General features: G+C 37.6%; 4 protein-coding genes across 7 annotated transcripts in view; 1 reads left to right on the top strand and 3 right to left on the bottom strand.

Moving 5' to 3' along the window:
- Positions 1–916: 916 nt before the first annotated feature.
- LOC128885078 (uncharacterized) lies at positions 917–2,400 on the bottom strand. Its single transcript, XM_054138841.1, has 5 exons — positions 2,252–2,400; positions 1,970–2,169; positions 1,584–1,880; positions 1,231–1,498; positions 917–1,155 (listed from the first exon to the last, which is right to left on the bottom strand). Exons 2-5 carry the CDS (start codon positions 2,067–2,069, stop codon positions 1,077–1,079), a joined length of 744 nt encoding a protein of 247 aa, XP_053994816.1. The 5' UTR covers positions 2,070–2,169; positions 2,252–2,400; the 3' UTR covers positions 917–1,076.
- Positions 2,401–2,693: 293 nt separating this feature from the next.
- LOC128885074 (mediator of RNA polymerase II transcription subunit 23) lies at positions 2,694–8,544 on the top strand. 2 transcript variants are annotated; one of them, XM_054138831.1, is made up of 11 exons: positions 2,694–3,000; positions 3,149–3,393; positions 3,479–3,611; positions 3,683–3,862; positions 3,937–4,221; positions 4,299–6,441; positions 6,525–6,764; positions 6,845–7,004; positions 7,081–7,368; positions 7,450–7,647; positions 7,774–8,544. In XM_054138831.1, exons 1-11 carry the CDS (start codon positions 2,956–2,958, stop codon positions 7,910–7,912), a joined length of 4,056 nt encoding a protein of 1,351 aa, XP_053994806.1. In that variant the 5' UTR covers positions 2,694–2,955; the 3' UTR covers positions 7,913–8,544. The 2 variants fall into 2 exon arrangements, with proteins under 2 accessions (XP_053994806.1, XP_053994807.1); XM_054138832.1 differs by lacking the exons at positions 2,694–3,000; positions 3,149–3,393; positions 3,479–3,611 and having other exon boundaries at positions 3,741–3,878.
- LOC128885079 (pyrimidodiazepine synthase-like) lies at positions 8,515–10,676 on the bottom strand. The gene is made up of 6 exons (XM_054138842.1): positions 10,321–10,676; positions 9,905–10,062; positions 9,491–9,655; positions 8,962–9,094; positions 8,772–8,887; positions 8,515–8,701 (listed from the first exon to the last, which is right to left on the bottom strand). Exons 1-6 carry the CDS (start codon positions 10,343–10,345, stop codon positions 8,579–8,581), a joined length of 720 nt encoding a protein of 239 aa, XP_053994817.1. The 5' UTR covers positions 10,346–10,676; the 3' UTR covers positions 8,515–8,578.
- Positions 10,677–10,828: 152 nt separating this feature from the next.
- The window catches only part of LOC128885075 (uncharacterized), a 15,299-nt gene continuing 1,601 nt past the window's right edge, over positions 10,829–24,526 (bottom strand). Inside the window, exons 1-13 of one of the 3 annotated variants that reach the window (XM_054138833.1) lie at positions 23,234–23,594; positions 19,720–20,506; positions 18,289–19,099; positions 17,393–17,852; positions 16,945–17,134; positions 16,439–16,571; positions 16,019–16,258; positions 15,252–15,464; positions 12,819–13,240; positions 12,198–12,437; positions 11,591–11,793; positions 11,468–11,509; positions 10,829–11,393 (exon numbers count right to left, since the gene is read on the bottom strand). In XM_054138833.1, the coding sequence (XP_053994808.1) occupies positions 11,255–11,393; positions 11,468–11,509; positions 11,591–11,793; positions 12,198–12,437; positions 12,819–13,240; positions 15,252–15,464; positions 16,019–16,258; positions 16,439–16,571; positions 16,945–17,134; positions 17,393–17,852; positions 18,289–19,099; positions 19,720–20,506; positions 23,234–23,361 (4,008 nt within the window). In that variant the 5' untranslated portion in view covers positions 23,362–23,594 and the 3' untranslated portion in view covers positions 10,829–11,254. Of the gene's footprint in view, positions 11,394–11,467; positions 11,510–11,590; positions 11,794–12,197; positions 12,438–12,818; positions 13,241–15,251; positions 15,465–16,018; positions 16,259–16,438; positions 16,572–16,944; positions 17,135–17,392; positions 17,853–18,288; positions 19,100–19,719; positions 20,507–22,359; positions 22,678–23,233; positions 23,595–24,526 lie in introns of those variants that run through there. The other 2 variants (XM_054138835.1, XM_054138836.1) reach the window with 2 other exon arrangements.

The following is a 24,526-nucleotide window of genomic DNA, read 5'->3' as shown; positions in this document are numbered from 1 at the left end:
ACACGAAAAAATAAAAACACCGTAATAATCGAGTAATTCGATACTGTGTAAATTGCTTTCATTATTTAACTATGTTAATTATGATGATAAACACAGAAGGTACAATTATTCTGTTATAATTACCTCGAATATGAAAGATTTGCTTAACTCGGCAGGCCCACAAAGTAACGTTGTCTTCACATTTTTCTTAGCGGAGAACATGTCTTCCGCCGATTATCAAAATCGTATTTAGGTTATGCGATTACCGCGATAAGTGATGTGAATTCTTTTCTTTGATAATTATTACTGTGTACTGCCAATAAAATGTAATACTTACAAACGATACATTAATATCGTGGTATCTATTCTAAAACTAGCTAGTGTTTTCCGCTATCCGATTGTTTTGTTTTTTTCTGCAGTACTTTTGTAAATACTAACTTGCGAAAGAAATTTAAATGAAACGTCATCTTATATTATCCAGTAGCGTCATCTTTTAACGTAATTTCCTCGGCAGCGACATCTTAAGTGGCATATGCATGTAACGTATCGAACACTTTCGGGATTCCATTTATTTGAAAGGTTTCTGTCAGATTAAAAAAAAAATTATACTTGAGGATATAAGAACATGTTCCAAGAAATTATTTCTATCGGTTACATAACTAAAATCATGTTCGGATGATGGTATAGCCATCTAGTGGTGAACATACTGTATTAAATTTTAAACTTTTGGTCAACAGTGATCAACAGCAAAACACCAAAGTTTGTAGTGAAATAGTTCTCATTTTTTACGCTGCATAACGCCACTACGTGAAATTCTGTATACCGACATTCGAGTAATACATAATCAGATACATAATCACTATTTCACTACGAATTTGTGCGTTCTGTCATTGTGAGCGGTGACCAAAAGCTCGAAATTAAGTTTCTAAACTACAAATGTAAATTTATATGTTAACTTTATTTTTAAGGTACAAATATATTAAATATAAAAATGTAACTTTTATTTAAACCTTATTTAGATTTTTAATTAAATTTTAACACGCATACATAGAGTGGGAAGTTTAGTATCACAGTATTAAAAATTGTTTGATACTTGCTTACTTATGAGTTTGCACTAAAGACATAGATACAGTCTTTAGCACAAGAGTTTGTAACTTACAAATTACTTTCCCCAACCTAGAAGCATAATGATATATATTTAAAGTCATTATACAATGTAATTATTAAGAGTCTGAGCTTGTGGTAGCATACCTATTGTGATAATTTTCGATAGTGTCATGAGTATGTAAGAAATCTTTAAGACCATTATTAACACTTTGATACGTATCATTCTGTGGTTTAATTATGTCCATGATAGATTGTAAAATTTTTACACATGATTTTAAGGTTTGCATTGTTTCCATCTGTTCTTTGGGTGTTTCAGGAAGAACTATATCTTCACAGAGAAGTACATCGAAACGTTGTAGTAGAGAATATAACTGAGATAAAGTATCTTGCAATTTTGTAATATCATCACTACCTGTAATTAAAACAAAAATTACTTATCTTCAAAATTTCACTTAAGTATAATAATTTCAAACTTAGATATTCATTATGAAACTTACTAATATACTTCTTTACATTTATAATTTGTGAGTCTATATCATTTTGCAACTTAGTTAAATATTCGATATCTCTCTTTCGGGTTTTCAATTTAAATAATATCTGTTCATTGCCATCAATTTCTTCAGTAATTTTTGCTAATTGCGATGAAAATTGTTTCTCCTTCTTCTCCATTTTTTTTTTCAAGATAACTTCTATCATCATTAGTTGTAAATATTCGTTGTAAAGAAGATCTAACTCTGCATCGTTGCCTTCAGGATTTTCTGAATTCTCAGAATTTTCAGAATTCCTTGAAACACCTTAATCAATAAAATAACAAACATATTACACATGATAGTTCTTTACTTTATTAAATAAATAATATGAAGTCTTTATTCCTTTATCTTACCACTCTGTGAAAAAGTAAAATCACATGAAGCCATTGTTAATCTGTGTCGAGAAGGAAGTGGACGACTGCTAGTTGCCATGGTTCTGTTTAAAGGATCCATTGAGCTCTATCCTAACTGCCTAACTGGAGTGCGAACGAACTGTGAGAATCTCTATCATAGAGCTCAATGAAAGGATAATGTAGCAATACGATGCGGAAGTCTAAAACAATACAGTGTGTTTCGTTTATCTAGCAAAGTAAATATCTCGTGACCCACTGAAGTTACGAAAAAAATTTATTTACAAAAATTGTTCGGAGGGGGAATTTCCAAGTCAAAATAAGTTTTCCTACATTACACAGTTAGGACTCCTTATACAGTCTATTTGAATTGTTTGATTTGTCTTGTGACATAGCGCCGCTACAGTAATGCTTCGACGTGAAAAATGTGTAGTATAAGCTGTATAAGACTAAATGAGAATGTAACTAGATACCAAATGCAGACAGAAGAAAATTTACGATGGAATGATCAAATTTGTGTGAATCAAGGCGTCCACATGTAGATATAATATATTGAATCTGCGATTTGATAAATAACGGCAAAATAAGAGATTCCTGAGATTGAGGACTTAGGACCTGAAAAACATCAGAGTTTCGCCTCTATAAAAGTACTCTACGGTTTAACTACATTTCCCCCATTTCCCCCACATGTATAACGCCGTAAGGGGATAGAGAATACGTTTGGCGTGCCTTATTCCCCTCAAACGCTAAAGAATTGTCACGTGTGTTGCATCAAACAGTATAGTTGGGTATAGATATCTATATTCAACGCAAGTGCATATATAGGTTATGCAAACATAAACAGAATTTGACATATACGTTTTGTAATGCACTTTGTATGAATTTTGGAAAAAAAGTATGAGCAAAATAAACTTGGAAATAATAACTTTTGTCTTCGTGTGCTGAATCTTGACTGTTAAACTCTTAGAGCGGAAAACTAAGCTAAAAGAATGAGCGGTGAAACACAAATCACTAATATCGTGAACGATATTTTGGTAAGTTAGTTTTATTGTTACCTTTTAATGATCTATTTCTTGCTTTTCTGAATAATTTTTCTCATTGAATTCTGTCACAGTTTTCCATTTTATTTATTATCACAGTAATTATACTTTTTGCGTAACTATTTTTATGAAACTGTTACAGAAAGTAGAAGCTATTGAAGAAGCTTTTAGCTGTGTACTTGTGCATCATCCGAATAGTGAGAGCGAGAAAATATCAGCATGGCAGGCAGAGCTATCGTCTGCTATGTCAAATTTGTCCAAGGAACAGCAAGAAAATGCTGTAAAACAATTTTTATCCATGACAGCAGCTATGACTAATCACAGGCGATTACAATTGTTACTCTCCTTACTTGAACATTTAGTTACTTCTAATGTGTTGCCTGCAAGGTAAGAAGAATATGTTATGAATTAAATGCAATGTATATTTATATGAAACTGTATTATAGTTTAATATACACATACATGTTTTTAGACTTGTGTGTGAGTGTATATTCAGTTGTGATAAATTACAATATCAGTTAGAAGATTTTTGGGTTGAATGTTTTGTCCTCATTCGACATATTATCGGAGGTGTTGATTATAAAGGTGTTAGAGAAATAATGAAAGTGAGTATCGATACAATAAGTTTCAAAATTCTGTAAAAGTGATAGAGTAAATTATAATTATAATGTTATAGGGATGCAAAGAAAAAGCACAAACTATTCCTGCAAGATTAAATGCTTCTGTTCAGCCACAATTAAAAGCCTTGGAGAATGTAATCGAATACATTTTTGATAGAAATGCTTGTTTATTACCAGGTTACTTTATAGTGACTGAAATTCAAAAGGACTCTAGTGGTAGAAATTGGCCACATTGGGTACGTTACTTGAAAGGTAATATTTACTACATTCTGTTAATTTCATTATATCTTACAAGATTGATTACTTACAGAAACTGGCAAAACTGCTCTCAAACTTTGTTGAAAGTTTTCGCAACACTGCACAAATGGTGTCTATAGTAGGGCATTCCAAAATGCTACCAGTTGTAGAACACACTGGGTATGCAGATTCAATTAATCCCTGGGCACTCGATACAACGACTTTGAAATTTTCTTTAAAAGGGAATTTGCCTTATGACGAAAAATTACTTAAACCCCAAACTGGGTTACTTAGATATGTCTTGGAACAACCATATAGTAGAGATATGGTGTGTTCGATGCTTGGTTTACAAAAACAGGTATATATTTATACCTTAAAATTATATTTAAAAAGAAAATGTACATACATTATAATATTATTTTGTTTATATTATAGCAAAAACAACGATGTATAGCTTTAGAAGAGCAGTTAGTTGAACTTGTTATTCTTGCGATGGAACGCGCAGAAAACGAATCTTTACCAGCTGAAGGAACAGATGGTACAGTTGCCAATGACTATGTATGGTTGCATCTTTCATCGCAACTTATATATTTTGTACTTTTTTCATATGCCTGCTTTCCAAGTATTGTAATGGCAATACATGATAAACTCGCACGTAGAGACTTAAGAAAAGGGAGAGATCACTTAATGTGGGTCCTATTGCAGTTTATTTCTGGAAGTATTCAAAGAAATCCGCTATCCAATTTCTTGCCAGTATTAAAATTGTACGATCTTCTTTATCCAGAAAAAGAACCTTTACCTGTTCCGGATTATACTCAAGCATTATGCACTCATCAAATGGCTATTACATGTATATGGATACATTTATTGAAAAAAGCTCAATCAGAGCATTCAAATATCCATAGACCAATACCTCACACTTTGAAACTTCATCACGAATTTTTACAGCATTTAGTAATGCCCAATACTTCTCTTTGCATGGGTTCAGACTATCGCATTGCCTTATTGTGTAATGCGTATTCCACAAATCAGGAATATTTCGGTAGGCCAATGGCAGCTTTAGTCGATACTATCCTTGGTACTCAAAAAGGTCAGCAGCAACAACCAATGCAGACCTTACAAAATAATGCAGCTCTTGCGAGTGGCCCAACTACACCGTTATCTATGTCGATCTTGGATTCGTTAACAGTTCATTCGAAAATGAGTCTAATACACAGTATTGTTACCCACGTTATTAAGTTAGCCCAATCAAAAAGTAATATGGCATTGGCACCAGCATTAGTAGAAACTTATAGCAGACTACTGGTGTATACTGAAATCGAAAGTCTCGGTATTAAAGGTTTCATCAGTCAATTACTTCCAACAGTTTTTAAGTCTCATGCATGGGGAATATTGTATACACTCTTAGAAATGTTCAGTTATCGAATGCACCATATACAGCCGCATTATAGAGTTCAGCTTTTGTCACATTTACATAGTCTCGCAGCTGTGCCACAAACCAATCAGACTCAGCTTCACCTGTGCGTGGAAAGCACTGCTCTTCGTTTAATTACCGGATTAGGATCTGCTGAGGTTCAGCCACAACTATCTAGATTTCTATCAGAACCCAAAACTCTTGTATCCGCGGAATCTGAAGAGTTAAACAGAGCTTTGGTATTGACATTAGCGCGGTCTATGCACGTCACGGGAACAGGATCGGATAGTCACAGTGGTACATGGTGCAAGGAATTGTTGAATACAATAATGCAAAATACACCACATTCGTGGGCTAATCATACTCTCCAATGCTTTCCTCCGGTATTGAGTGAATTCTTTGAAGAAAATAGCGTACCAAAAGAGAATAAGCAACAGATAAAAAAGGCAGTAGAAGAGGAATATCGAAATTGGGCTTCCATGAGTAACGAAAACGACATAATAGCACACTTTTCTGTACCTGGGACACCGCCCCTTTTTCTATGTCTTTTATGGAAGATGATTTTTGAAACTGATCGTATCAGCCCAATCGCATATAAAATCCTAGAGAGGATTGGAGCTCGAGCATTATCGGCTCATCTACGAAAGTTCTGCGACTATCTTGTATTCGAATTTGCTAATAGCGTGGGTGGACAGCATGTAAACAAATGTGTAGATACGATTAACGATATGATTTGGAAATACAATATAGTAACCATCGATAGACTGATTCTTTGCTTAGTACTGAGAACCCATGAGGGCAGTGAGGCTCAAGTATGTTTCTTCATTATTCAATTACTTTTGCTCAAAGCCATCGAATTCCGAAATAGGGTTCAGGAATTTGTCAAGGAAAACTCTCCAGAGCATTGGAAACAATCAAACTGGCATGAAAAGCATCTTGCGTTTCATCGAAAATTTCCCGAAAAGTTTGCTCCTGAAGGTATCATGGAACAAACCAGTGGAGGACCTGGTCAATATCAAAATTTACCAGTCTATTTCGGAAACGTTTGCTTACGATTTTTACCAGTTTTCGACATTGTTGTACATAGATATTTGGAAATTCCAGCAGTATCAAAAAGCCTAGAAACGTTGTTAGAACATTTAGGATGTTTATATAAGTTTCATGGTTTGTATATTTTCCTATTAAATATTATACTATAATTTTCGTATTCCGGTTACTTTAGTTTAATCTTGTATACTGAATTTCAGATCGACCTGTAACATATCTTTATAATACGTTGCATTACTATGAACGTATGTTAAGGGATAGACCGCCTTTGAAACGACGTTTAGTGTCTGCTGTTTTGGGTTCACTAAGAGAAATCAGAGCACCAGGATGGGCACTTTCGGAGGCTTATCAAATGTATATGACTCGGTCAACCGATGACGTTGTTTCGTGGATGCCTGAATTGGATTATTATATTCGTTTAGTGCAAAGAATTGTCGAAAGTAAGTTCTTTTTAAATAAACATATTCTTTTTAAATAAAAAGTATAACTAATGTTTCTTTTGCAAAAATTTGTATTGAAGCAATGTCGAGTACGGCTCATTTCCCCGCCACTGATTGGAGGTTCAACGAATTTCCAAACCCTGCTGCACATGCACTGTACGTTACATGTGTCGAACTTATGGCTGTTCCTGTTGCTCCTAATTTAGTCGCTAATTCGTTGTTGGATGTGGTCGCGAAAGGGTAAGATGAAGTAAATCAATGTTATACATGTTATTGAATTTCTTAGAGTATATTAACAAACATTTAATTATATTAGGTATACAGTCATACCATCGGATGAAATTCACTTGTGGATAAATTGCGTGGGTTTATTGTTAGCTGCTTTGCCAGAATGTTATTGGTCAGCACTTCATGATCGACTAGTAGAGACTATTAGCAGTCCAGGATTAGCTAATTGGCAATACAGTAATTTAACTCCGTTTCAAATGTTCAATTTTAATAATACTCACGACAGTCTGCTGGAAAACAAATACAGTTACATGTTGGCATTGGCACACTCTGTATGGTATCATGCCGGTGTTGGACAAATAACCAAGATGCCTCAGTAAGTCTAAAGACGAATGCATTATACTTATTATAGTAATTTTAATATAATTTAATGCAATATGAATACGTTTTTATTTAGGTTTATTAAAGAGAAACTTCAACCAGTTGTGAATAGCGAAGAGCAATTAATATATGCTTGCCATTTAATTGGGCCCTATTTGGGAAGGGCCAATGCTGAAAGACTTGGAGAATTAGTAGTCTCATTATACGAGATGCTTGAACATGTGGATCGTCTTCAGACTCATTTAAAATACATGGAACCAGTTTGTGACTTATTGTATCCTTTCACTAATTATTACTTCTGAAATACCAACTTTGAAATTATATTGTTCGTCCAATATTGATGTAAATACGCGTATAACTCACTAATAACTAATATTTTTCTTAACAAAAGTCGTAATAGGTACCACATAAAATATATGTATCTTGGTAATATGATGAGAAATGAATTGGAATGTATTATACGAAGATTAAAGCCGGCTCTGCAAATGAGACTACGGTTCATCGCTCATATAAACATAGACGAAATTCAGTCTTCCTGAGACATTCCTACCACGAGTAATGCGGAAGTGAATACATAATAACGTTAAGTCTTGGTTGCATCTACGTTGCCTTTTTAATAATTTAATATTATTTTTACACGGGCAACGTGCTGTAAGTATACGATAATTAGTATTTGAACTTAAAACAAATAATATTCTTTAAATGTCAGGAAAATATGTATATCTCGTATAAAAAAGGAAATTGACTTTTTACATGCAAATAAGAAATGCACATAGAAAGTGAAAGTATAGCAATGAAGTATTATAAATACAACAAAATTTAAGTTGATTTACCTAAACTTTATATTTATGACGCTTATCACTACGTATATATTTTCACAGTAATGTGACAAGGCAGTATGATGCATTGAACGGGTTTATAAATGTATATTGTCATAGTAGAAGGCATAAGTTAAAAAGCTCGATGTTTTATACGTATTTATAAATTCACTAACCCTATTTATAAGCAAATACTGTACGATATGTTCTGAAATAAGTTCTCGTAAAATTTTACTAAATGATCATTGTAATACTGTAAGTGGTATTGCATATATTTTACTTTAGAAATTTAAATCAACATGCGCACGTTCGTGCGCGTAATATAGAAGGATTAAACTATTTATTATCACATATTGCGGAAGTAGTTTTATATCTTTGTTGAGATACTTAAAGTCTATCATAGTTAACATTTCCCTCTTTTAAATCTGCGATCAATTGTGCAAATTTCTCATGCGAACACTCGTTTTCTTGTACAAACGGCTGTGCTTTCATTTCTTTCGTCCATTCCATCTAAAATAAGTTTGAGATGTCAGCTTCTATCGTAATGCATAAAACGATTTTTACAAAATGCTGAACTTACTAATTGTGAGAATCTTGCATCTTTAATAATAATATGTTCTTTATAAATTAAAGATAGAGACTTTCGTCGTTCAACCCACGGCCACATCATTATATCCAACATACCGGGTTGAGTTCCTTGAATAAAAAGTACAAAAACAATGTTAGCTTGATAGTTTGAAGTTTAGAAACCAAGAAACTAATTTACAAACCTCCAAAGAAAGTGGTTCCACGAGATTTAAGTTCATCTTCATATTCTACTAATAGATCAAATATCTGAGCAATAATATCACTCAGTGGCCTTTCATCATTGCCATGTATACAATTTGAGAAAATATTAACAATCTTAAAATAATAAACAATTGTCAGTAATTAGTAGTAGAACTCGCGAATGTAATAAAAAAGTTAAATTCCACGATCTAAATTCAACATTTATACTATTAACACTCTAATTTTCTGATATGGGATTACTGTGAGAATTACAAAAATTAAGTCTGCAGATGATCACAAACTATGAGATCAAAATATTAATAGAATAAAAAGTTAATTAAGACTGAAAAATGTATCTCTTTTAACTTTCAGTAAAATAAATACTGATACATGTACACATTTGTAACAATTTTGAAGACAATTATTTTATCATTGCTTTCTAATATGTATTGAGTAAACATTTGTTGAAATATTTTGCATGTAAAATAATATAAATATACGTATTTATTTCCATATAGTGATTTCTGTTACCTTAGAATAATGATCCAACAGTTCCAGATCACGGGCCTTTGTTGCTTCATGATATAAAGGGGGTTCAGGATATTTTTCATCCAAATAATTTGCTATATCTATTGAATCTGTAACTACCTTACCATCGGTATCAACAAATGCTGGTACTTTACCTTCTGGATGAATCTAAAAAATTACAATAAATAATAATCAATTCATAGAATGGTTATTATCTTATTTACTCCTCAAGCATGATGCAATTTCTAACCATAAATATAGAAACACACTGTATATGCTCACATAGGCAATAATTTTTTGTTGTTAGGCACATATATGTACCAATAGTACACAAAAGGTTAATGAAGGTTTATGGGTCAATATATTGCAGATATCAAACCTAAAGGATTAAATAAATGATATGATGTATACATCTACCTCAAAATACCATTCAGGCTTATTTTTCAAATTGATGTTGACAATGTCATGGGGAATCTTTTTGTAAGAAAGTATTAATCGAATTCGATGTGCAAAAGGACAAAACATCATGCTGTATAAACGTGTTTGTCCTGATACTTCTGCTGGTTTTTCAGAACCTACAATGCATATTTGTTGTAAATATCTGTGTAGTCTTTCAGATGTTAGATCAAATACAATAAAAGGCTAGGTATGACACAATAAAATACAATTATATTTCATGTAATGATATAAGCAAAATTTCATAATATAAAAACCTTCCAACTTTGACTACAGAGTAAGGAATGTACTGATTCATTTCATTAAAGATTTCATTCAAAGTTTCTTAACGAGAAAATCATTCAACTTTCAAAAAATAAACAGTGTGAAATACTTACCAGCTCCCAGATGCGCGTTACTCATGATTATTAAATATATTTGGGAATTTGCAAAGAAACAGTTAAAAGAATGATAAAATTTCAGAGAAATGAGGAAATAGTTATGCTTAGTAAAGTGTTGGTATGGTAATCAATTCCAATAAAAGCTGACAACACGTGACTATTTATTCGTACTTATGACGTATGTTAATCGTGTTTCTATAAATGGATGCTAATAAAATTACTTCGAGAAGTTACCGAAGAGGCTACAATACTTCAATTTCAACTATTTCTAGACCGAACAAATTACTGAAAGTCGATAAATGCAACTGACATACGACGATGCTGCAGATCAGATGGTTGCAGGTTGCAGACTGACAGTTCGCACTGTTTTTTTTTCTTTTTGAGGAAACAAGGTTACCTATGCGCATGAGCGAAAGTCGATTGATCGAATCGAATGTTTAAACGTATTTAGTAAAAAATTACTAATATTCGGATGGAAAAAATGTATTCATAGCTTCTTAAAAACTAAAATTCATTCTCTGTATTTATTGAAAAACAAAAATGACAAATTTCATTAAAAATTAATATGCTATTTTACACGTCGACATTTGCATAAAATACAGTACGTACAAAAATGTTGTATAATATAAAGTTCACATAAATGTACAACTTACCAGAAGTTAGTTATTGTCATCGTAAATTGATTAAGTTATTTGAGCCTTTGGAATGTTTGGACAGGCTTTAGTATTATATTTGTTTGCTTTACAAACAGTCTCAATGATATCGTTTATATATATTGTGATATTCATACATAAATGTTAAAATCGTGTTCGCATTGGGGCAAGCATGGGCACTGAATGAAGGATAAAATCATTTAATGTGTAATAGAAAAATATCTAACCGTCATCGATTTTGAACTCGCTAATATAACTTAGAAAAATACGTTGATCATTTATGGATCCATGAGATTGATTGCAGAAGGACGGAGATTTTGTTGATATTCTCCGAAGATCATAGCTGCTAACCATTTGTATTGCTCGTCCTTTAATGTTCCCGCTAACGTGTTTCCAAAAAATGGACTTTCTTTACATCTAAAATATAATTTTAATTTTTATTTAAAAGAATTGGTCAACTCGAGTCTGTTAACATCTAATTCAATCGTTACCTCGTTGGTTTTTTATTTCTTGGTATAAACGTAATAGACCACCTAAAACGAGAAATATACGGTACAGTTTTGGAAATAATCAATGCGATTTTTTCACTACAAATTTGAGAACAATACGCTTACCCAGTCTGTGGATTTCGCTTTGGCTCGTGTCCTAGATACCAAATGATATCCTCTACTTTCCATTCGTATAATTTATTAGAACAGACTTTATCTTTGTAGCAGCAAAGCTTCGCTTGACTAAATTCGAAGAGGTAGCTTTTAAAATGTTTCGTCTTTCTGTCTGCAAATTTAAGTTCACCGGATGGTGTCAATGGTGGTTTTATCTAAGAAAAGAAAAGAAGAAAAATGAAAAGAATGAGATGAAATTTAAAAATGAATTTTACGTGTAAATCACAATATGATTATTCTTATGGCGTCGCAATTTTTATATTATGACTGTGAAATGAAAACAATGAACGCGATCAAGTTGAATTAAACCACATCCTGTTTTTGTGGCGAGTAAATGTGCATTTATCTCTTTCCCTTCTGACTCACGCAATCTGATCCATGCTGGGCAGGTCGCTATGCAAAATAATTTCCGACTTGTACGACCCTGAACCCCTCTAACGTAAGTTAAATTAACAGGGCTTATGATTCCATAACAAAAATATATAATTTATCCTGTGACAGCGTTGTCCATTCTCATCAGAGAAATTATAATTGAATTTTGATTTAACGTCGTATTTACCAGTGGCACTATATCCTTGTACAGTCTATCTCTTTTAAGAATGAGGACGTTGTCCTTCCTATCCTCGGGATCCCAGTATCCCCACCTTGCCACTGTCTCGAGGACACGCTCGCCGTGATGCAACGGTCGTTCCAGTGCACCAGACAACGTACACTCCTCCAAACACAATTCATGCGCCGGCAAATTTGTTTTCTCGGCGAGTTCTTGACAAATATCGAACGCAGTCTTCTGTGGCCCAATCTACCGGAAGAAACAATATTTCTGCTTTGAATTTCTTCTTTCCCTAAAGAAGCATTTACAACAAAGAATTTCTCTCTCAATTTTTCAAAAAATCTTTTCAAGTTCACTTTGCGTTTCTTAAATCGACCTCTATAAAATTAAGGTACACAAACGAAGAGAAATTTCACAGAAACGCGTCCGAAGAGTGACGCGTTCAACGCTATTCTAAACATAACTCAAGGTGACGGGCGAACGAAAGTTATTTAAATCGACGATCATCGGTCATTTTACAGAAGATTAGAACCGCGTGTAAGATGAGATTCGAGAAAGCAGGACGAATTCCGAAATATTTAGCTCGCGATTATTTTTTTCTTGAAACTAGAATAGAAGAGGGATCCTCACAGTCACATTGACGCATTCTCCATCCTTCGAGGAAATGTATATCCACATTTTCAGGTCCCCCGATGGCGCTCCTCGTGGACCATTGTTCGATACGTGATGCTTCTCGAGAACTTCTAAAATTTTTGCCTCCTTTGCCATCTCGGCGGCGGTCAGTTGGTAGAGCTGCGGATAGAGCCTTATCAGGTCACCGACCACTCTGGTCTCGGCTCTGTTCCATTCCTCTGCGCTGTTCTCGCCGGCGTGCATCAATGTTGGTCCCCAAATAGCGGATAAATTTTCGACGGTCATCAAGTTCCTGGAACTCTGCTGACTCAGACAGTGAAGGTGAGCGAGAATCCTTCTGAGCGTCGCCGCTGGCACAAGACTCAACGAAGATAATAGCTTCCTATACGTCGCGACTTTGTCGTTCTCGTTGATATTGTCTAAAAATCAAAGTACAGAGCTGAGTGAATTTCGCGTTTGAATGTTAATGCCTTGTAGAGTGCCTTGGCAAGAAATTTATTCCGTAATTGATCGTTTTATTTTCAAGGTCAAATATTAAATTTAAATAGCGGAGAGTTGCTTCGTCGAAAAGGAACGATAGAATTGGTAAACAACGGGGAATTCAAGACCAGCGAAAGTGAACGCGACGAAACGAATTAGGAGGGCTTTTACTCTCGAGCTACTAACCGGAAAGACAGGATACTCTCCATAAGCTTTGAACTTTTTTCCATTAAAACTGCACGAAAGGAATTAAAATATAATTATTTTAAAAATTACAAATTTCGAGAAAATACAACAACAACACTGTATTGGTGATAACGTCTGTCTCAGCGTTATCAAATGCATAATGCAGTCATAAAGTAGATAATAATTCTAATTTTTTCACTATCGCTTTTGCGTCGTTTCTTCGAGTCATCATTACCAACGCGAAACAATTATCACGTGCAGCTTTTATCAGAGATGTAAGTACCTGGGTGCGCGTATGTACATCGTTGCTTTCACTAACGCGAGAAATACGATTACTCGTTATGAAAAACTACGTATGATTCATCGACGACATCCGTGCGTTTCTCGCGCTAACGTTCCGCCGTAAGCAGCCTCAGAACCAACAACAGGCGTCGAATAAATTTTAGTTCTCGAGTTCAACGTTCGTTTACTATTATCATAATTATTCGTAAGTGTTGTCCAGTTCTAAGATCGATTTTTCTATTCTATATTTTCCTCGAGGTTTCAGTCTCATGATCATACTCTTAACTCGTGTTCTTTCACTTTAATTGCGAATAAGTATTGAAGCATTGTTACTTAAATATTAAAAAGGTAAAAGTAATAAAAAGTATCGTGCTTTTTAACCGACTTCGAAAAGGAGGAGGTTACTCAATTCGACATGTATATTTATTTTTTTGTTTTTCATTATTTTGTTATGTTTTCATTTCCACTGATTAGGTATACCCTTTCATGAAATTAATTTTGAAGCGAAACTTTTTCTCGAAACGGATGATAAATTACAGAGTGATCCTCTTGCTAATAGAAAGAAAGTGCCGCCACGATAGAATGAAGTAGCCGAGGTCCTAGTATTAACTAGGTGGCCTCCGCTGCGGAGGTCATTGTCATGAAGTTTTCGGATTACAGAAATGAGACGTCGGTTACTTCATTCCACTGCAGCGGCACTTCCTTCGGGTCTACTAGCGAGAGGATCGCTCTGTAATTTACCATTCTGTAATTCGATTATGGGTCAGATTTGACCGGGCGTTTAAGGGATCAATTCGTAAGTAATAACACAGGAAATTTAATGATATGCTTCCTGTGAAAGGGGAGGTACAATGTGAGAAAGTACGCGTGGGTGTGAACACGGCTCCGCTTGACATTCTTCCTATAATTACGTATGCAAATGACGGCCGAGGGCAAGGAGCGATTTACTTACACGTACTACTCTTCGAAGAAAACATTTAACCTCCTCTATTAACGAGACAAATAGCTTGCGTTGGTTTTCGCACCAACAGTTTAAATAATGCACTAATTGCCTATTACGACACGTAAATTGGTTAAGGGTACATAATTTAATGTATTTTACTATGTAAATTTACTGTAACGCACTTTAATTTGCAGTATCTGGAGTTTGCCAGAGTAAAGGAGTTCTAGTTATCTGAAAATATTGGACATTAATGAATTTTGATTTATTAGTCATAAATGCAGCAAAAAGTAACTTCAAGTATACCGATGGTTTCTTGTCATCGAAGAAATTAGTCTTGGGCAAGGTTAACCTACGATACGTAAAAAGGTTTATAAAATTATATAAATTTGTGAAACATATAAAATTTGTTTGTTAAAGAATAAATTCTGTCTTTCCTTGAGTTTCAATGCCCGTGGCGTTCGAGTGGTTTCAGTGTCGATGCGTCGAGTCAGTAGATTAAAACCGTGCATGGCCAGTCAAGGACAGTGAATGCTCCTTACCCGAGGTAAGACAAAGCCGATCGTGGATGTTGGCAGGAAACAATGGATTCGGTAAATCACGTAGAAACCTTCTGAGAACGGTGGCGACGTCGTGCTCTGTATACACGCCTCTCGTAATTTGCGTCGCCCATGCGTCCCGACGAAAAGCCTGCAGCAATCGTACAACGGCGCTGTTGGAACCACTTCGACGATAAATTCCCTCCGTCATTATACCTTTAACGTGACAATCGTATTCTCAAAGTAACGCTCCATCTTCTTCGTACGAAATTAATAAAATTCTTATTAATAAAATGTTCAATGCTTAGAAAATACGTTTCAACCTTGTATGTTAGGTAATACTCGTACATAAATAGTACAATCATTTGTTCATAGCAGTAAGGAAATAGGAATTAAGATTATACAAGTCATAAGTTGCCAATGTACGTAAACTTTGGAGAACTCGAAGGTTGAAAGATTAAAGGATAACAAAAAATATATATGCAAAATATACAGGGGTTAATAAGCATAAGCAGTGTCTTCCATATCCGTCCATCCATTAGGTCGTTCCATGAGCTCGTATTGCAGACTGAGCCAATATTTAAAAAAAAAAATTATGATGACAGTATAACGACTGTATCAGAAAGGTGGGAAAATATTGCACAACGAGACAGATTACCTTTTCTAAGATCACTTAAGGGTTTCATATATTAATTTGAAAAGCAGAAGAATAAGTGGCACGAACTAATGGGACGACCTAATTGTATAAAATGCTGTACCGAGCAATTTACCATGGGCGTATATAAAGTTGATACATTTGTGCAGAAACACAGGTACGTCGTCTTGCGTGAGTTGCTGCTGTTCCAAAGCAGGTCCGCAGGTGGTGGCTGCTTGGTAAAGCGCGTGCCTCCATGCAGATCCTTCGTGAATACCTGGGGCGGTCATGTGCAATGCTCCGCTGCCACCTGTGTCCACGACCACCACTGAAACGGAACCAGCACCGGAATTCGGTCCTTCCTGTTCTCGTAAAACTGTAACACAACGTTCAGAACTCTCTAAAAGATTCCTGCGGTAAGTCCCTAAAATAAAGACGCGTTCTTACTGCAGATATAACTCAGAAAATATTATTGATAACTGAATGGACGATTAGACCGAATAGACGATTGTCTTATGAAAAAAATAATTCTTGTTTTCTGATAAAGAGAACTTACCGATGCAGCGTGCTTTTCGAAGGTCGAGTTCTCCGAAGGTGATGGCCATGAAGGGATCCAGAGATTTTGTATAGATTAGAGTCCTTTGGTGTAGGAGAACCCAAGCTGGAAACCACGTGCCTGTTACACCTTCCTGAAACACACACCGACTGGTATTAGTTGATATAATATAACGTATTAAATGTAGGGCAATGTTCTGTTTTTAGCATATTATCTTGAATAATAAACTAAACGTCATTATCATTACCTCTGAAGTAACAAAATTGCTCCAAGACTAACGACAACTACTTCGATACTACTACTTAATATAAAACAATCTTGATCTATGACATCCATTCGATTAAAGTTTACTTGAACTATATTTATTAAACGACAGGTATTGAGGTACGTACCATTAGTTATCAAGATACTCGTAAGCTTGGAAATTTAAAAGATATTCTGAGTCGATAGATTTCGAGAATTCTACTTTCCATACAGTTTTGTACATTTTTTTTTTTTTTGTGTACCTTTAAGTAGGCCCATCCTGCTCTCGTCAGATCAGCTGTATATTTCGTGGGAAAGACTGGAGTAACCGCCTCCAATATTCTTTGAGCCCAAACCCTTCGTTCGGCGATACCCTTCGCGTAGAACACGTGAATGCTTGGCCTTCCGTCCACGCTAATCGTTATGCAATGTACCATTTCGCCATCGACAATCCTGAACATTTTAAATCACCTTCGTTATCCTCCGTTCCCTTCGACATACAAACCTCTTTATACGTAAAATACCCTTCCTTTTGCCGAGCGCTGAGAACGGGTGCAATTTAATCGCGAGGAGGCTTTAATGGACTTAATAAATATATTAAAAAACAATTGAATTTATCAACCACCGCGTATCTCTGAATCGTGCTTCAGTACGGATCAAACTACATTATCTCGCGACTCGTTCCTCTATCACGCGAAACAGCGGACTCACTTCACATCCTGCAGAAGATGAATGCTGTACACTGTATCGAGTTGAACGACCTCCTTCAGAGTAGACATGCCCTTATCGGCGTAAAACGAGAGTTTCTGGTCGGCCAATACCGTCGCCCTCGGCACGAGATCCTTCGCCCTCTCGATGCCCGCGCCCGTTCTGTAAACGATCCCTCTGTGCGTCGCAGGATTCTGCGGCGTGTTCACCTTCGGCCTCTCCAGTTTCGTCGACTTGGAGCTCGACACTCCGCCGTGGTCGCGATTCCTGGACAACAATTTACTGCCGCTCTTCACGAAACTGATCATGTTCGGCCTGATACCGTGGCTCGCGGAATCGTGCCTCAGTTTCCTCAGTTTCTGTATCATGCCCACGCGTCGATGTTCCTCCGCAGCCTTCCCTTTCGAGGGACTGGTCATCGTCTCTTCGGAATTCTTCGTCGACCCGGTCGTCGTTGCTGCGACTGTGGATTTTTCGAAAGAGAGGTGCGCTTGAGATTATACATTTATTAATCGACTTCGAAAAAGGAGGAGGTTACTCAATTCGACGTGTATATTTTTTTTTTTTGAGGTGGTACTCTTTTTTTTTTTTGGGGGGGGGGCGGTGAAAAAATAGATTTTGTTATATTCCTGATGTCTAAAATATTTCTATAAAAGTCTTTAAAAGATCGCGCAATTTTTTACGTTGCTTCAGTTTGTGCAATTTTTTGGAGTCGTTGAGATTACTTTATATGCAAGTGTTGTACAGGGTGTGCCAGAATTAGCGTAAGAACCGGAAATGGGGGAGGAGCTATGGGGGAATAGCTGAGACGATTCTGAAGAAGAATTTTTCCTGACATTTTTCCAAGGGAAATTGTGGTTCAGAATCGTCTCAGGTAATTTCTGGGAAAAGTCGTTTACCAGGTGGATTTCCATCGCTGGTCGCGGTGACGTCGCTCGGAGTAGGTGGCAGCGGATCGTTGGAGCGACTTTTCCCTGTCGATTTCCTAGGTGGCACGGCAGGTTGCTTTCGCGTCACCAGGTGAGCCAATTTTGGCAACAACGCCGGATTTTTCCGTATCGATGTCCGGTCCGGAAACGACGTGGTTCCCGCGACCTCGTCGTACTCGCTTTTCGGCAAAGAATCGAATCGTTTCGGTGGTTCCGGTGGCTCCGTGGAAATTTGCGGATGCAGAATATCTTCCTCGTCCACTTCGTCCTGCTCTTCCTCGTTGTCGACGGCTTCCTGGAAATCGAGAATGCTTCCGCCGCTGCTGGCCGAATCGTTGGTAGCCAGCAGCGTCTCCAGTAGCATCATATCGTTGTTCTCGAAATTACTGTAAACATTCTCGTCGGAGTGGCGGGCGAACGGATCGAATTCGAAAAGCAACGACTTGCTGTTCAACTGTCTCGTCTCCACACTGGAGGACTGTTTGTCCTCTGGCTGCGTTTTTTGTGGCGATAAATTCTCGTACAATGAATTCTGAATGGAAGCTTGACTCTCGCTCGAGGCGGAGGACGTCCTGTCCTTAACGGGCACCTCCTTGTCCAGGACGTCCTCCTCTGCGCTGGATATCCTGTCCAGCTCGTCGAGCCCTTCGGACCTGCCAGCTGCCGCGGTGTCGTAAAACGTCCAAGAATCGGACCTGGACAACCTCCTGGTGTCGGTCTTGTCGTGTGGCAGGGTCACGTTAACGTCGGACAGGTTTAAACTCTGATCGGAGTCGCTAGCCTGACGAGAAACAGCAGGGAGTTCCTTGATAATATACGATCTACTATTGCACAGTGTTCCGTCTCGCGTGTACGTATTGGGATCACGACTGCTATCGTTGGAACGATCAGTGATAAGAAAAGGGGCATAAGAGAAAATTGAATAATTTTGTGCCTCTCTGTGTTGTCATCGCCAATTAATACGCCTCCGCGCGCGGTTATCGGGTGATAAAAGGTAGTCGAACGTTTTTGGAATTAATTTTTTTAGGTCTTCGAGTGTTAACGCTTTCGGACCTGATCAATGACATGATATTGTAGTATCGCGCCCCCTATACCCAACAATAAGAAGTCGAACGAAAACGCGAAACGTAGGATATGGGATTGGTGGAAGTAGGTAAAGCGATCGACTGCGGATTCGAGGATCGTCGGCTCGAATCTCCGTGCCATTTCGTTTAGAGTTCTATAACATTTCATTTGTTCTGTGATTCTCAGGATTGAATGGCCAGTGATGGGGATGGTTTCTGTGGATTTCAGGAGACTTTTGTAATCGGCTTCGACTATTCCTGGGTTCATATTTGATTTCACAACCGGCGTGCAACCATCAGGAACGAAAATTCGAACGTCCACGAACCGAATATTTACCTGATTGAGGGCGAAACTGAGGAGATTGAAGGAATCCGGAAAGTCCCTCTCGACTTTGTCGGAGACGGTCGAGCTGATAGTGTCGTAGCGACTGCTGCCCGACGTAACGACGGACTGCAGCTCGTCGTAGATATACACGTCAGGATGCGGAGGAGGAGGATAAACCGGAGGCGGCGGACTGTGTCGCGTCCCGGAAAGGTCTTCCTCGTTTCTGACGCTCCTCAGATTGCTGTTCAAGGGACTGTAGAACGTGATCCCGCTGAAAATATCGTCGGCGGGCATCGAGACGCATCGTTCGTCCTCGGTTGGGTCCTTGAACGCCTTCGTACCGGCCGTGCCGTCACGATAGTGCTCGTCTTGGTTCAAGGAGGTCAATCGTCTGGTCAGAAGGTTCTTCACCGATTTTTCCAGCCTTATGCTGGCGTTTCTCGTGCTCGAAATGACCGCGCGGCCCTTCGTCGTCACCTTCTCCGAAATCTCGTCTTTCAATTGGCGCGAGCTGGTGGTCAGATTTCGGAAAAATTCGTTGTTCGCGGCGCGCGTCTCCGGCGTCGATTTCGAGTCGTCGCTTTTCTCCGATTGGCTCGAGTCGCTGTGACTGCTCAGCCGTGCTGCCGGAAGGACCGGTGGTAATCTCCTAGGAGTAGGCACCGGTCGATCGGGCACCGTCGATCTGGGTTTCGGGATCGGTTTTTCCTCCATCAAGGTTGCGTATTTCTCCGCCTCGGCGCTATCCTTTAACCGTACGATCCAGGAACATAGAAGCTGCGCCACATGCTTCGATCCCCTGGACACAATTCGTACTTTTTTTTATAGAGGAAACGAGAGAAATCTATTGTTTCTCCGCGGTTGCATACCGATCGATCAAGCGTTTCTTCGGATCGTATTTATTTCAATCTTTCCAAGGGTCCAGTAAAATAACTGGGGTCTTTAATAGACTGTAGAGGAGCCGCGTCTTGACTTCTACTTTTTACTTTGGTTTCAAGAGGAGGATCAACTTTTGACACCGCGAAGCTCGAAACGTAGAATTATCTTTTAATCTGCATTATTCTGTCACGCAATTTTCCGAAAAGTCTAAATAAATACGATTCGGAGAGTATCTATACTTCATGCGTCACCCGAATGTGGGTGACAAGGATTTTCACTAAGGAAATAAATATTGGTTTATTCGCTAAGGAAATTGATTTGATTCTGAAAGTGAAGGGTTTAAACGAAACAAAATTTTATCCTAGTAGGAATTTTGACCGCTCCGAAATACTCGAGTGTTAAATAATATACTATTTGTATAATACATATCGGATCGTATTAACGTTAATGCAAAACAGATATTCTTTTTCAAACTTGATCATTTAATGCGAGCATAAACAATTATTTGAGTGTTATTCGTCAACCTGTGGCAGAGAATGTCTTGATAGATGATACCATCGTGTTCAGTGCAACTTGAGATGGAAAGCAACCACACGAGACAAGGAAAGAGGATTAACCAAGTGTTTTAATCTGATAATTTCTTAATTCACTTCGCTCTTCGCAGGCACTCGAGTTTAGCAAATATGTGTAGTAGCTGGTTCAAATTGACGATTACAATTTTGTATGGGAATGCGTAATTCAGAGTTGCAAAGGAGTAAGTAGTATCAAATTACGTATAATTTTGCAAACGTCCCGAAGAAATACGAGAACGTATCACAGCAATACGATAATAACTTCAGCTTGAATCTAAACGTCTCAACGATTTTAAACTACGAAAATGCAATTTTCTCAACGTATTATTTTTAAGCAACGAAAAGCATTGGTTTGATCATAGTGGTATCGCAAAGCAGTGAAAGTATGCTAAACTTGTTGAGTAAACAGAACACATGTGTGCTGTTGCAACACACACGTGCAGCATACTGATTCCTATTTTTGCATCGAGTATAAAAATGTGTATCCAACTATTTGCTTAACCAATTAATTTTAAAATAAATGTCCGGTAATGGGTTTCAGAGAATTAGTAAATAGCAAATGTTATCAACGAATGGTTGGAATTAATTAAAATTAAACGATTCGTATGATTGAAAATGGTGTTTCCTTAGGAGGACTTCTGGGGTCTTTAATCCTACTAGTTTTTAGATTATTTATGAATTACATCGCAATCTTCGTCCATTAATTTTTCTGAAAATCTGTTGAAAAACCTATCGAGGCCAATTCTAGGGACAACGAACCCAGCACGTGCGTGTGTATATGTATATAAAAGCGATGCTTCTTCTAACGAGCTAATGACTTATGCTTTATAGATATGCTTTATAAGGCCATGATTTTCCGAGCCAGATAGTTTGTAATCCGAATAAAGTTAGTAAGAGTATTCCTCCATAATTTAACGTTAACAAGTAGGAGAACAAGCAATTTCGTTATCAGAACATATCACATTGTAATAAATACAATTAATACTCGCTATATAATTATAATATAAACGAACATTAAATACTACTCGAAATGTAATTAATATCCGATAAGATTGGAGTTCGAGTGCCGAGTCACGAATGATCTCAGAAGTAAAACTTGGCAGAAGTCGTCCTAAGATTAACAAAGGTTAACCATGCTCCGAGACAAGTTGTTAAACGAATGGATATAAGAAAAAAGAAAAATAATAACAGTTAATCATACTTCGCAAGACTCGACGATGGTCCTTCATTTTGGGTATCTCGATGAAGCGTCGAGCACGTACACGAAAAATGATTAACACTTGCTCCGTACATTCCACCAACGACAGCTACTATAGTAATAAAGACAGCTCAGTGCGAAGCACTTCTGCGCGGTTGAATCACCGCATCCGAGTCACGTGGTTAGCAATGAGGAGTTGGAATAAATCATGTTTTATAATTTCGATTGCTCTCGATCGTCGTTTCTCTACTTAACAAGAACAATGCGGGCGTCTTGCGCGTAATAAAGAAAGTTTGACTAATTCTAAGTAAAGTCGTTTGATTCGATATCTGTCGACGATGTCCACTGTCGAATGCAAAATGTGATTAATTTAAACGAGACTCGGTAAATATGGAAATCATGGTGCATCGTTAAGGAAATATGCAATTCGAATGGTAATTGTACGCGTTTACAGTGTTTAATATTCCGTGTGCAAGCGTTAAGGATGCCAGCGTACTCTTAACTGGAATTATTAACACCCGTATGGTCACGAATTGGTTGAAAACAACTCCCTATTAAGATGCTCGTTTAACACTGTATCGCTAGACCTCCGAGACGAGTGCAAGCAATTAACGCCAACAAATTTAGGTTATTTTACTGTATAGGCCTGTACAACATCGGGTTCTTTTATTATCTTCAAATAAAACTATCGTAATAAGAACATTGAGAACTTTAAGGATAAGTAAACTAATCATTAACTGATTAACTCATCGAAAGGCATGGCAAACGCATCACCTGCTAATCGAGCGAAAATAGCGTCTATACGAAACGATATGACCCCGTAAAGTAGCGAATAACGATACATACAACTTGACAATAAAAACGTGTATCGTACAACCTGACATTTCTTTGGGGAAACAAAGAGACCGAAACGATAAGAAAGGAAAGCCACGTGTGCGATGTTCCAGGAAGTCCGACAATTGTTCCTCGCGTATCACCTATACCACAAAATAAAAGAGAACACATTTGCTCGATTTGATCATTCGAACTCCGACGGTAGAATATAAAAGCGATCGTTCGCGTCGCGTTCGTGTGGACGATTGTAAATTAGTTTATGCTTCACGGGAGAACGATTAACTGTCAACGTCTGGTTACTCCCTGTTGCGTTTGAATCATCATCGTGCGCGAGTCACGTGACGAACGCCGGAGAGTTGAAACGCTGAAAAAACCTTAAATTGACAAACGCAACTGTTTCGCACCGGTGAATCACCGTTTGGAAATCCGACGCACACCGACCTATCGGGTTTCCGGTATTTTTCGTTGTTTCACTAACCAACATTTACGTCACGTGGACGTTTCCATGGCTCCTCGGTTCCGATCCGGGGAATCGACGGGCCTGGACCTAGTTTCCCATGTTCCTCATCGCGAGACAAAGGAGAGAACCGCGCGCCGTGTTAACTCCGTTCAGTCCAGGACGTTATGTGAATCATAGTTGAGTCGCGTCGTCGGCAGATCCATCACAGTTTCTAAAATTAACTGATAGCTCCGCTGCAAATGATAAGTATTCCTCGTTATCCTCTAAACGCGCGGAACTTGCTTCTACGGCGTTAATAAGCAAGGATTTCTGGGTCTGTAATTGAAACCGACTAGGAAGTGGAGACGTTTTAAGTAGGCCACCTGAATAACTTGCCTACTTAAAACGATAGATAGGAGGAGATCGGAAGAACCTTGCCTGGTTTCGAGTCTGGAACGTAGTCTGGCATTTTTTGTGGGCGAAAGGTATAAAGGAGTGAAGATCAACTTTGTTTTTGACACGTTCATGCCGGCGCTGTTGTTTTTGTTTGTCGCCGTGGGGCGGCGCAACGGTACCAGTCACCTGATAGACACGCGAGCGTGAGCCACCGGTGGTACACGCCGCCGTGAACGTGTTAACCCATTTGCATAATTAGCGCACATATGCGCGCAACCTACTTGGAAATTAAATTCAAATAAAACATTGGTGATAAGAACGAGTTTTTTACTTTTCCGTATGATGCAAACGGGGTTAAACGAGATCTGTCTGTTTACTTAGTTTATATTGAACCCATTTAAATTTTGCGGAACCTATGGATAAAGGTTATACAAGGTCGTTGAAGGTCGACTACGATGGAGAATACTACTTAGATTATAATGAAGCCATTTAAATGTTTCG

This window comes from Hylaeus volcanicus, chromosome 2 (genome assembly GCF_026283585.1).
Source record: "Hylaeus volcanicus isolate JK05 chromosome 2, UHH_iyHylVolc1.0_haploid, whole genome shotgun sequence".
In the NCBI taxonomy this organism is placed as follows: Eukaryota; Metazoa; Arthropoda; class Insecta; order Hymenoptera; family Colletidae; genus Hylaeus; species Hylaeus volcanicus.
This window is presented reverse-complemented; position numbering and strand designations above follow the sequence as displayed.